This window comes from Mchenga conophoros, linkage group LG17, assembly GCF_057382185.1.
Source record: "Mchenga conophoros isolate Kocher_MC1m ecotype Shallow Benthic linkage group LG17, M_conophoros_male_GT1.1, whole genome shotgun sequence".
NCBI classification, from domain to species: Eukaryota; Metazoa; Chordata; class Actinopteri; order Cichliformes; family Cichlidae; genus Mchenga; species Mchenga conophoros.
The window spans coordinates 9,441,304-9,453,824 of record NC_140542.1 but is presented as its reverse complement, the minus strand read 5'-3'; the positions used below and the strand labels follow the sequence as shown (position 1 = coordinate 9,453,824).

General features: G+C 41.0%; 1 protein-coding gene across 2 annotated transcripts; it reads left to right on the top strand.

Annotated features, from left to right (window-relative positions):
* The first annotated feature begins 872 nt into the window (after positions 1-872).
* LOC146555060 (mitochondrial adenyl nucleotide antiporter SLC25A24-like) lies at positions 873-12,084 on the top strand. 2 transcript variants are annotated; one of them, XM_085251332.1, is made up of 10 exons: positions 873-1,590; positions 3,356-3,482; positions 3,571-3,658; positions 4,619-4,730; positions 7,477-7,635; positions 8,454-8,606; positions 8,762-8,869; positions 9,386-9,553; positions 9,741-9,891; positions 11,124-12,084. In XM_085251332.1, exons 1-10 carry the CDS (start codon positions 1,411-1,413, stop codon positions 11,303-11,305), a joined length of 1,428 nt encoding a protein of 475 aa, XP_085107458.1. In that variant the 5' UTR covers positions 873-1,410; the 3' UTR covers positions 11,306-12,084. The 2 variants fall into 2 exon arrangements, with proteins under 2 accessions (XP_085107458.1, XP_085107460.1); XM_085251334.1 differs by lacking the exon at positions 873-1,590 and adding an exon at positions 1,626-3,257.
* The last annotated feature ends 437 nt before the right edge of the window (positions 12,085-12,521 follow it).

The following is a 12,521-nucleotide window of genomic DNA, read 5'->3' as shown; positions in this document are numbered from 1 at the left end:
ACACAAATCGTTAAGTAGAGCAATGGCATTCTTACTTTGCAGGTTCGCTTCACACGACTAAAAGAAAGCAATAATAAGTAAAACAGTAAAACAGTGCTTTGTAGATCTTGTAGCTTATATGTGGATGTGTGTGTTTGCGATTCTGATGATCCGCGGGGATTTTAAAATTCAAATAAATGTGTTGCTTCAATTCCAAGACCTGTTTTTGTTTTTAAGAGCTAACACTTTATTTAAGAAATCCTCTTTTCTCATTCCCAGGAGCACACAAACATTTGCCTTTTTTTTAATATGTCAGCCTTTTCTCTGTTGCCGTTTTGTTTCTTGGTTATTTTACTTTGAAGCTATTGATGACTAACCGGATGTGAAAGGATAACAGCTTTATGTTTGTTGCAAACCGAAGCCCGCCTCCTCTTTCGGCAGCACTGATTGGACAGATTACTACAAGAAAGCAAAACCAGCTGCTGTTTAGTTATTTGACGTTTGTCTCCATCTGGTGGTACATCGTAGGAACTGTACAGCCAATAAACTGTTGCACAACTTGCACAATTTAACAGCATATGTGTTATTCTAGAAACTTTTCCCATCCCTAGTAGCGGTTAAAAAGCTGTTCCCAAGCAGGATGAGAGAAAAGGAAGGTCCAATTAAACATGAAGATGTACAATTTCTCTGAAAGATTTAAACAAAATATGTCAAAGTGGCCTTGAAGAGCACCCCTCCCGTGCTTTGAGGCAATTACAAGCTTATGGGGTTAATTTTGCCCAGAACAGCTGCCGGATTCTTTTGAGTATGACTCACCGGATAGACAAAGATAAGTTATACCGACTTTGTACTGCAGACCGATGGGTACAGGATGACGATCCTTGCACACTAGGCTACTGTACAGTCTGAACGCGTGCGTGCGTTCGCGTGGGGACGTTTCCACCACAGCAAACCAAGTAAAAACGCCTAAAGGTGGACAAGACTTGAGAGGATGAGAAAAAGCTATAGTTGACTTGTGAGGAAATGTTGAAATGCCGCCCATGAGTAGTAGTAACAGAGCAGTGCGCGTGTGTTGTTGTTGAAGGGTGTGTCTCCGTGAGCGTGTGCGTGTGGGGACTAAAAAGAGGAGGTCTCCCAAGGCGAAGTCAACCGAGTCCCTCCACCGATCTGTACAGCGCTCCTACCTCATCCGCAAAAAGCTCTCTGTTGGCCAAATCTGCACATTATCGTGTGCCCGCTGGACTTTACACCGACGCCGACCCATAAGGACTTTTCTATCACTTCCCTAGGCTACACCGCGGAAGTCCTGAAACCAGAAGCGCAAGCCACAGGAATCAGTTGCCACATCAGATTGCTTACCCAGTTTCTGTTAGTGTGTGTGTGTGCGTGGAGCTCTACAGGCCTGCGACGTTTTTCATTTATAGTTTTAAGATGTATCAGGTGGCGAGGAAGCTCTTTTTTACGGACTGTCGATGCGCTGACAATGCGTCGAAAGCATACGAAGAGCTGTTCGCCAAGCTGGACACTAACAAGGATGGAAAAGTGGATGTGTCCGAGCTGAAGGCAGGCCTGGATGCTATGGGCATCAAGGCTGAGAAAGGGGCAGCTCAGGTAGAGTAACGGATCCAAACAGGAGTGCGCAGAAATCCCAAATACGGAGAGAAAACCACAACAAATATTTCTTGTAGCGGCAGCGTTAACCTTAAAAGAAGTGAAATTACAGCCGCCAGAGCAGCCAAGTGCAGTCAGATTGACTCTTAGAAGGTTATTTATTTGTTTTCGTTACCGATCTTTATGATGACTGGATTCTTATTTTTTGTGCGCATTACACTGACTTTTAACCAAGTGTCCGATTTTCGCAGGCAAAGGTCTGTCTTTGAGAGGATGCACGTGGTACTAATTTTTTTGACTGACAAAATAGTGCAATTATAACATAATCGTCTCATCAGCTGATTGTTACACCCCAGGTTATTTTGGACCTCTAGACACCTAAGATTTGCAGTTCAGCCAGAGATAAAAGCGAGAGCGGTGTAGTGCAGCCTCAGTAATATTTTCACAAGTTGGAAAAAGTAAAAGTTCCCACGGCACCTCATCAGCAGAAGTTCAAATTCCTAGGAAGCTTTGGGAGCTTTTAAGGACTTGCTCTTGCTCTTAGAACTGAAGAATCTTCTCAGATGAGAGGTGAAACATCTTCAAGAAACTTAAAAAAGTCCAGACGCTTTTCTTTCCAATCTCCTTAGAATACGATGACCTGGATGACTGAGAACCTTCACAGACATACTATTAAGTACTTGTTTTTCAAGTTTATCCATGCCTAGTTAGGGTTAAAAGCATTTCTTAAGCCATCTAGATTCTAAATATTGTTGCATGCCCTTCCTTTCTTTGAGCAAGGCAATTAAGTCCATATACCTGCACAACAGGCTCCAAAAGATCTGACAGCAGTCTTGTCCTTAAACTAACACTAAAGCTCTCCTCCACAGTCACAAACAGTCACTTTTGTGTAGCTGCTGAAATTGCTCTTACTCTGAAAGTGCAGTATCTGTGAGAGGTTATTTCCATGTGCATGCTTTGTTGTCATGGCTTAAAAGTATATTCTTCAGTTTCTTGAAAACAGATTGAGTAGTGAAGACAAACTCTGGAATGGCACTCAGGACACCCAGGCGTCTGTAAAGAGCTGAAGGGATTGGAAAAAAAACTGCTCTAGAATTTTTAAAGCTGTCTCAAAGGTGAACTTTTACTGTGGGCTGAGACTGTAAGTGGAAGGTCCCACCTTTACTAATCAAACAACTGCACATTCCCCGCACATAACTGTGTAATAAATGGGTAGTAAGACAGATAACCTAATTTGGTCAGTGCCCTCATTCGGAGCAAAAATTCATCTGTCAAAACTATAATGCTCTCCTCCTTTGTGCTCTCATACAAACATACTGACAGTTCTCATTTGCTGGTTTACTTCTTAACAAAGAGCCAATGCTCATAACAGATTTGGTACCAGGCGTTATTTTTGTTTCCATTAATTCGCTTCAGCCTGGAGAAACAATGGATTTTTTTTGTCTTGATCTTGGGACATCGTCAACACTTGTGAAAGCAATGGCAGTAACTCGGGCAGACAGAAGGCTAAAAACACAGAGAGTGAGTTGAGATAAAGTAAAGGAGCATTTTGCTGCGTTATTCTGCCACCAACCGCCACAATCAGCCAGCTGCTGTTTGAGCAGGAGATGGAAGACTCCCCTTATGGCTCAGCAGAACCCAGACCTCTCCCTCCGCCTTATGAGGAGGTCAAACACCCGGCTGCAGCAAACAAATGAGGTACGGCAACACGAAGCAGAATGATTGCTAATATTCTGTGTGTGGGTGTGTTTTTTTCCCCCTTTAGAAAATCATTTCTTCTGGAGACAGAAACAAAGATGAGGGGCTCGACTTCAGCGAGTTCTCCAAGTACCTGAAAGAACATGAGAAGAAATTACAACTGACCTTCAAGAGCTTGGACAAAAATAAAGATGGTACGGTGCCATTTTAATATGTAGCACATTTTAATATTGAAAATGCACAAAAAGAGAAAAAGTAGAAATAAATGCTTACTTTCTACAGGTCGTATAGACATTACGGAGATAAGGCAGTCACTTGCTGATCTGGGGCTGGAAATCAGCAAAGAGCATGCAGAGAAAATCCTTCAAAGGTATTTCAGCTTATTTATTTATTACAGCAGTGTCCCGAGCAAGACGAGAAAGAAAGCAGCCTGACGCGCCGCAAGTTAAAGGTGGGAACCGTGTGAGCGACTGATAACTGGCTCAGTGTGTGGTTTGGCTGAAAAGAGGAGTGAGTGCACATGATAAGGAGCTGGCAAGATGTTTTACACTCCTGACGCGGCGCGTCGACACCAGAAAATAATATTTTCGAATTGCAAGTGCACGGCTGGTCGCTGACTTTGGACCAAGCCACGTCTTGTCAGTCAGAATATGTTTATTGGTGTGTTTAATGTCATGCTGATACTCAAACTCACTACACATTTGGATGTAAAGAAAGAGTAACACATGGTTTTAACACACAGTAGCAGTTTAGTGAGAATAAAAGAACTACTGGTATTGATTAAAACTCTGAAAACTCCTGTGTGTTTATCAGAATTACAGTTTGTTCCATAAATCCTTCATTATTTACAGAAACTAGGAAAAAAAACATGTTACTGGTGGTTTTGGCCAGGCCTGCACGCTTGCTCACTTCACGTATTATAGCATGTGCGTTAATTTATCATGTTATTTTTAAAATATTAATTATATTTATCTTATCATTATTTTATATTCAAAATATCAACACACACACACACACACACACACACACACACACAAAGAACAGTAAATACATATAAATACAGTCAGTTGTCAGTTGTGGTTCATGCTGCAGCACGGACTGAACTGTAATGCACAGGATTTGCATAAGCAAAGCTTGAAGCTGCACATGTGCAGGAGTACACATAACAGTGGAACTAAAGTAAACACAAAATGCAGTAACTGATGAGGGAAGTGGGGCTGGAGGGGCCAGTGAGGACAGTAGCAGAACATGAAAGTAGAGCAGTGGCATATTAAGTATACAGCCTCAATGGTTTAGTTTTTAAATAAATAAAAAAGCATCTAACCTACAGTATTGATGTGGATGGCACCATGACTGTGGACTGGAATGAATGGCGAGAGCACTTCCTGTTTAACCCAGCCACCAACCTGCAGGAGATCGTCCGCTACTGGAAGCACACCACGGTAAGGAGTGCTACTCACTATCTCTACATTATGCTGTATGTGTCGCTGTTGTTTTAGCGTTTGCTTTGTTTGCAGTAGTTGGCATTACTTTCAGATGGTTGCAGTTGTTGCTGATGTTTGAGTAGTTGGTGTGGTTGCAGTGGCTGGTGCAGGCAATTCCAGGTGTTGTTTTGCACTACTTCAATGGCTGGTTTTGTTGCAGAAGACGCCGTATTTCTTATTATTATTGGACATGGGTTGGTGTGTGTTTTAGGTAAAAATACAATTAAAAAAAATAAAAATCTATATATATATTGAAGTTTAAACTCTGCACACTGTTAATATTTTAGTTGCAGTGCAGGCTTCTGTCACAGAGAGGTGACACACAATAACGGATTTGGGGGAATTTTGGCAACAGATGAGTAGTGTGATTCGTTCATGACCAGGGCAGATGAAAGGGGGGAGGAGTCTGAAGAATTTGTCACTTGTGAATGAAATGAACTCTGAATGGTAAAAGAAATCTTCTTGAATGGAGCAAACATGAAACTCTGACATTTTATTAGATTATCAGGGAATAATCAAACCCTGAAGGGCTGCTGCCTATATTTAAGTACAGTTGCGTGCTAGAGGAGCGTCCACTTTCAGTCAGTGGTTAATCTCTAGCGTTCGCTGAGTTCATTCACTGGCATAAGCTCGGAAGTCTAATTAACCTTTGGTTTCTAAGCTTGGCAGAGATGAGCTAATTTCAGCCTGAGCTGTGGGTGGATTAGTGTATCATTTAGGAGGACTGGAGGAGGTGAGAGGAAGACTATTTAGTCTAGAAAGGAACAGGAGAGAAGAATCCGAGATGATGCGTCTGTGAGACTTGATGACTTGTTGGGAGCATCTATGGCAATGACAAGGTCTTGTTATTTCCAGCGTTCAAGCCGAAGCTCTTTGGATTTAGTGCGTTGCTCTGCGGACTGTCGACCTCTGTCTGGGCCCTTGATCAGAATCGTGTGAAGGATCCTGACGGGTCTGAGAACTGGTGTTTATAGGAGGGACTTTGTCCTTTGTTAGAACTGCTAGAGCTAGCAGCCTTATCAAAGGCTTGAGATGGCCTTGGTTCTGCTGCAGCCTCACCAGCAGCAACAGCAACGTCAGGAAAGCTGGTTTTTCCTCGACTTGGAAGATGATTGGCTGTATGAGGTGGATGTGGACATGGTAGGTTCTTGTATTCAGATGTTGAGTTTTGGTTGTCATGTGGTCATGGGTAAAAGTATTATTATCTTTAGCTGAGGCATGGTTGAGGTAGTTTAGAAATAGTGTAGCAATTATGTCCACCGGAGAACACAAGTTAATATTTTCACCTTTACATCATGTCAGGTATGAAGAGGCCCAGCCGCTGACTAGCATTCTTTAAAAACACATCATACCTGACGTAATGCACAGGTAATATAAGCTTCAAGGGTGCCAAGGCAAATTTCTAGCCAAATATAATTTTATAACACAGTGTTCTATTTGCAGATAAAACTAAAACTAATGTTAGCCGTCAACTCCTGCCTTAAAAATGTCTTAAGGGGGCAGATTTGTTATTTGTGGTTTGTTTAAAAAAAGGCTGATACATTACTGCAGTGGTAAAAGTAAAAAAAAAACAAAAACCAAACCCCCCCCTGCTGCATCTGTGATCTCAAAACGGCAACTTTACGTCAGTGACGCGCGGTGATGTAACTGATCTCGCAGCATGGACCTGTAGTTATGCAAGTTTTGGATAAGGATATGGCATGTGTCCCATCCTTCTAGGCATTACGTTTAAGGTGAAGCTGGGAATGTGTGGTTATGAGGCTGCCCAGCTTAGCTAAAAGTTCATCTGCAGAGTAGTCTAGTTTTGACACCTTTACATTTATTAATAAAGACGTGGTTTAATGATTGCTAAAATAGTTCCTGGGTTTTCCAAAGGGTGGCTGCATAGGCAGAAACCACCCTCACTAACTTCTGATGCAAACCATTTTGTTCTATAATAAGGCTTGAAGTGTGACAGAAACCGCTCAGTTCAGAAAGGGCCTTTAAGGGTTCTTCCTTCCTTCTAAACTGCATTTAAAAGGATTCAAAATGGTAGTGTAAGAGACAAAATCAGAATATAGAATAAAGCTCTTATGTTTTGACAGTAGTATCACACGCAAATCTGCAATTTCACCAGCTTTCAGGGACTATTTAGCTTTCTTTGACAAACTTACTGTAACAGCATAGTATCCAAATGATTGACCTAGCCAACATGTCATTAGATTGTGTTAAAGCCTTTATTTATTTTACATTTTGGCCATTTCCGTGATTTTTTTTTTCTGTATATTTTGGAAAAGGGGATAGCGCTAATTAGCCAGTGCTAGCAAGCGAGCCCAATTATCAAAGAGCATTACCGGTACTTGTTCACTGTGAAAAAACAAAACAAAAAACACCTTATAACTGAGTAGTTAGCTTGGGAAAAGAAAAGGTCAGGAGCAACTTATGGTCTTACTGGACCTTAAAGGTGGAACTGCAATGGGGGTATTTTTTATTTTATTTTTTAGTATTAATAAATATATGTTGGATTTATTATTTGATAAATGTATTCTATTTTTTAAAGAGTGAATATTTTATTTATTTTTGTAAATAATAAATAATTCTACTAATAATTACAGAGGTTACAGGATTAAGACTGTCCCAGAGGCTATGTGCATCTTTTATAGACAGTCTATTCTCAGCCGTCAGTCTCTTTGACTGTGACTTGATTGTACTGTATTGGGTGTAGGTTTTGGACATTGGTGACAGCCTCACCATCCCAGATGAGTTCACAGAGGAAGAGAAGACGACAGGTCTGTGGTGGAAGCAGCTGTCTGCAGGAGCAGTGGCGGGTGCTGTGTCCCGTACAGGAACCGCCCCTCTGGACAGAATGAAGGTGTTCATGCAGGTGGGTCAAGATTTCTTTTAGATTTTATAAAATTCCTGTTGGGTTGTTCATCGGTCCTTTTCTCCAGGAACTGGATTTTTACTAAATGTGTGCATTGGTCCATGTGGTGATAAGTGTGCTTCAAAATGCTGGTCTTGTGTTAGTTTGGGTTATCCTGTTTTTAAAAAATACCATATAAATACATTCAGCAGACACTTTATTAGGTACATCTTGCTAGTACTGGGTTGGATTCACTTTTCCCTTCAGAACTGCTTTCATTCTTCATGGAAAAGATTCAGCACGGTGTTGGAAACATTCCTCAGAGATTTTGCTACATATTGACATGACGTCATCACATAGTTGCTGCAGATTTGTCGGCTGCACATCATGATACAAATCTCCCGTTCCACCACACCCCAAAAGGCTCTCTATTGGATTGTGATCAGTACAGTAAACTTGCTATCATGTTCAAGAAACCAGTTGATTTAAGCTTAGTGACATGATGCATTATGCTCCTGGAAGCAGCCATCAGAAGGTGGGTACACGGTGGTTATAAAGGGATGGAAATGGCCACCATTAGCACTCAGGTAAGCTCTATTGGTAGCAATGGGTCCAAAGTGTACCAAAGTAAATATCCCCCACACCATTACACCATCACCACCAGCCTGACCCAATGATTCATGGCATCGTGGATCCATGCTTATATGCTAACCACTGTACTATATTCAAACTCATTTAAATCACCCTTCTTCTCCATTCTGATGCTCACTTTGAATTTCAGCAATTGAATTTCGAGCCCTTGCTGCTTAGTTATAACTTAAAAGTGCTTTTTCCCCCAGGTGCACGCTTCTACAACCAACAAAATCAGCCTGGTCAGCGGCTTTAAGCAAATGCTAAAAGAAGGAGGGGTGGCTTCTTTGTGGAGAGGAAATGGTATCAATGTCATGAAGATCGCCCCCGAGACAGCCATTAAATTCATGGCTTATGAACAGGTAAGTTCTCCTCCTCTTTACAGACTCCAGTATAAATCGCAGCTTATGTTCACGTTAAATGTTACATGTTGAGAACTACTAACACTAGCACTCACTTTTGTCACTGATGTGTGATCCTGCTGAGCCGTTCGGTTTTCATGTTCCCGTGTCACCAGTATAAGAAGCTGCTGTCCAGTGAACCGGGTAAGGTGAAGTCCCACGAGAGGTTCATGGCAGGATCATTGGCTGGAGCCACCGCACAAACTGCCATCTACCCCATGGAGGTGAGTGGAAGTGTAGTCTTTACAGCACAGATGCATAAAGAGTGCACGTGTGGATGATAGTAACAGGAGGAGGCACCACAGGAGGGGCAAGCAAGTTTCCATATCAAATATGGAGACACATGGGGGCAGGGATAGCTCAGTAGGTAAAGTGGTTGCCTCATGATCGGAAGGTTGGGGGTTGGAATCCACTGAACGGCTACACTGAGGTACCCCTGAGCAAGTTACCGTCCCCACGCACTGCTCCCTGGGCGCTCCATTGGTGGCTGCCCACTTCTTCACTGAGTGAATGCAGAGGAGTAATTTCTCTACGGGGACTAACGCATACACCCACATTATAGATGGTGCAGTTTTATTGGTTTGTTAATTACCTCATGTGTCTTGTTTGATCATATCTTAGTGTCCAAACAAATTTTAGATGTCTTAACCAATCCAGTAGCATAAAAGATGCAGTAACACGTTAAGTCAAACGTGCAGCCTGATGTAAAACAGCCACACTAATCATCTTTGTCTCTTCAGGTGATGAAAACCCGTATGACCCTAAGGAAAACTGGACAGTACTCGGGAATGTTTGACTGTGCCAAGAAAGTCCTGAAGAATGAGGGAGTGAAGGCATTTTACAAGGGCTACATTCCCAATATTCTGGGCATTATCCCCTACGCTGGGATAGATCTGGCAGTGTATGAGGTAAATCCTGATGAATCATTCCTGTCTGGAAAAATGTTCGGAAGGTTCAGAATCACCTACAACACTATGCTTCCATAGAAAACTCCATTTTAATCTGTTTAAGCATCGCTTGTGTGCTGATTTTGCAAAATATTATGCATCAACCCTCACTCTCATCTGTCATTCATTCCTGTGTATTCCATACCAGAGCTTGAAGAACTTCTGGTTGTCCCACTATGCCAAAGACACAGCCAATCCAGGGGTTCTGGTGCTGCTGGGCTGTGGTACCATTTCCAGCACCTGCGGCCAGCTGGCCAGCTATCCCCTGGCTCTGATCCGAACCCGCATGCAAGCACAAGGTACGGTGAACCAAACCTTATTAAAGAAATAGCCCCCTTTATTAATGCTTGCATTTAACTTGTAGTACCATAATGCCACTGAGTTGTTCAGAGATTATAAAGTGTTTTACGAGGAAATTCAAGATTTTTTCATGAAATCTCTGCTTAAATGGAAAATTAATAAATCTATGTGAGTTCTTTATAACTACTCTGTTTATTAGACATTTGAGCCATGCATGTGCTTCAGTATTCAAGAGAGGAAACGGTAAAGGACCTGAATGAGTGCTGAGACCATTTAAAGTAAAACTACAAGAGTACAAAATATCATAAACAAGCCCTTTATCTAAATTTTACTTGCAGTAATGTGAAAAAAGCCCCAAGTTTTTATAGGACATCATTTAAAAACATGATTTAAAAAACATCACCTGATTCTTAACAGGTCTTAAGTGCTTGAGGTTTTCCGTTTGATTTCATTAGTCTCTCGTCATTAAGCTTTGCTGCATTTGTGCACAGCTCTCGTAAGGTTTTGCTCTTTTTTTGCAATTTCTCTGAGCATCATACATTCTGTGGATAATCTTTTTCACTGCAGGATGATTATAACCCTTCTCAGACTGATGAGCAGCAACAGTTGCATCTCTAAGATCATTGCTGATGTTTTTCCTCCTTGGCGTTGTGTTAACTGCCAAAACTTCTGCTTTAATACAGGTGCTCATACTGGCTGATGATTAGTAATCAAGTGCATTTGATTAGCAGTATCGGCTACTTTGTTTTTTACCAACTGGTTCTGCATTTTACAATTTAAAAAAAAATAGCACTGTAAAATATGTCAAGTATTATTGTTTCTTTAGAAGTTCTGTTTAAATAATTTAAGACTTCCAAATGATGATATATAAAACACCTGAAACATGGTGGGCCACCAAAAAGTATCCACATAAATATACTGGAATAGGTTTTATTTTGCATTTGTCTCTTAACTTCAATGAGGTATCATTCAAATAAAAGAAATACTTCAAAACTGTCCACAGAGGGGGTTAAATAACCTTAAAACCGTGGTTATGAGGTTTAACTGAGGACTTTGTGCTTTATTCTGAAGTCATCAACATTTACACTTGGAAAACAATTTTCAGTTCTTTAATCTAAGCTAATTTCAAACATATGCTGCTTATAAGCAGCCAATACTTCTAAAATCTAGAGATTTTAAACATGAGGAGATCTTTTTCTTCACTCATCTGGCTTTACCTTTCTTTTCTCAGCTTCTGTTGAGGGCTCAGAGCAGCTGCCGATGAATCTGATGGTGAAGAAGATTATGAAAAAGGAGGGCTTCTTTGGACTTTACCGCGGCATCCTGCCCAATTTCATGAAAGTCATACCAGCCGTCAGCATTAGCTACGTGGTGTACGAGTACATGCGGTCTGGTCTGGGTATTCAGAAGTAGGCAGCAGAGTTCTCAGTGACCGCATGTGTTTACAAGTGCAAGAAAAGGTGCACCCAACTTTTTTTTTAAATTTCAAAACACTCCCTCCTTTTTTACATATGTTGTTTGCCCTTGTTTACCTGCAGTCCACTGAGACCGCAGGCCTTTGCTCATACAAAGAAAATCCTGCAGCGCTAACGCAGGGCTGACAGTGAGTAGGAAGATCTCTACAAAGTTTCCAAATGTTGGTTGTGTTGATTGTGCACTCCTAGCTTTATGTACTCCAACAAGCCTCATGATCTACTTCAGATCAGTTCATCTCTGGCTTTGAAAACCAAGAACACTTATCAGGGTAATTTCTTTTTGGTTTAATTGTTGAATAGAAACGTTACTCTAATATTTAATCAAAAAGTCCAAGAAGTCACCTGCTGCAATCTTCTGTTTTTTTGTTTATCTTCTTATCATCAAAAATAATTTGACCAAGTCCCACGTGTGGTGGGAAAACTGTTTCACAAAGAAATCCAAAGAAACTAAAACAAACAAACAAGTGCAATACTGTATTTACACATTGTGTGACATCTGAGAGAGGTTTGACTTTTTAATAAGGGATTTCATCTGAGGGTCATTGGTTCATTTAAAGGGTCTTTTTATACGGGACAGAAGTAGAATTGTGCCTTATATGTTTTTTTATTCTCAGATATCTGTGGACTTCAACACCCGTTTTCTCTTGCCTTTCTTTCAAATATGTCTTTATTAGGCGCTGGTGTTTATGTGAATAAATCTGGATACAAATGTTAGAAGATGTGCGTGCATTTCTTTTCAAACATCAATAAAATTATTTGTTGTCCAGCTGAGACAATTAGTGTACAGTGAGCCCAGGTTTTTATTCTACACTGTGTTCACGTCTCTGGCCTCGTGTGACACTCGATCGCTGAGGCTTTAAGTAGAGATTAGTCCACTTCAGGTCTTATGTAATAACTGCTTTCCCTGGTGATGTCAATACTACAGTGTAACAGTGGAGCTGCTAATTTGAAGTGCAAATGTTGCCTAAAAAATATGCAATTTTCATTTAACAACTCAAAACGTAATATGGGCAAATTCTTTGAATCAGGTAGGAAAAAAGGGCTATAAGACCATCAGCAGGAATCCAATTATTTGGAAATGGAAGAAATATAAAATGACCATCAATCGTCCCCAGTGTGGAGATCCATGCAAGATCTTACCTCACTGGATGAGG

Bases quoted from the DNA above. Each gene is read 5' to 3' on its own strand.
- LOC146555060 (XM_085251332.1), top strand. From the start codon at position 1,411: ATGTATCAGGTGGCGAGGAAGCTCTTTTTTACGGACTGTCGATGCGCT. The intron at 3,659-4,618 runs GTATTTCAGCTT...TCTAACCTACAG, and splicing joins GCAGAGAAAATCCTTCAAAG to TATTGATGTGGATGGCACCA. The intron at 9,892-11,123 runs GTACGGTGAACC...TTCTTTTCTCAG, and splicing joins AACCCGCATGCAAGCACAAG to CTTCTGTTGAGGGCTCAGAG.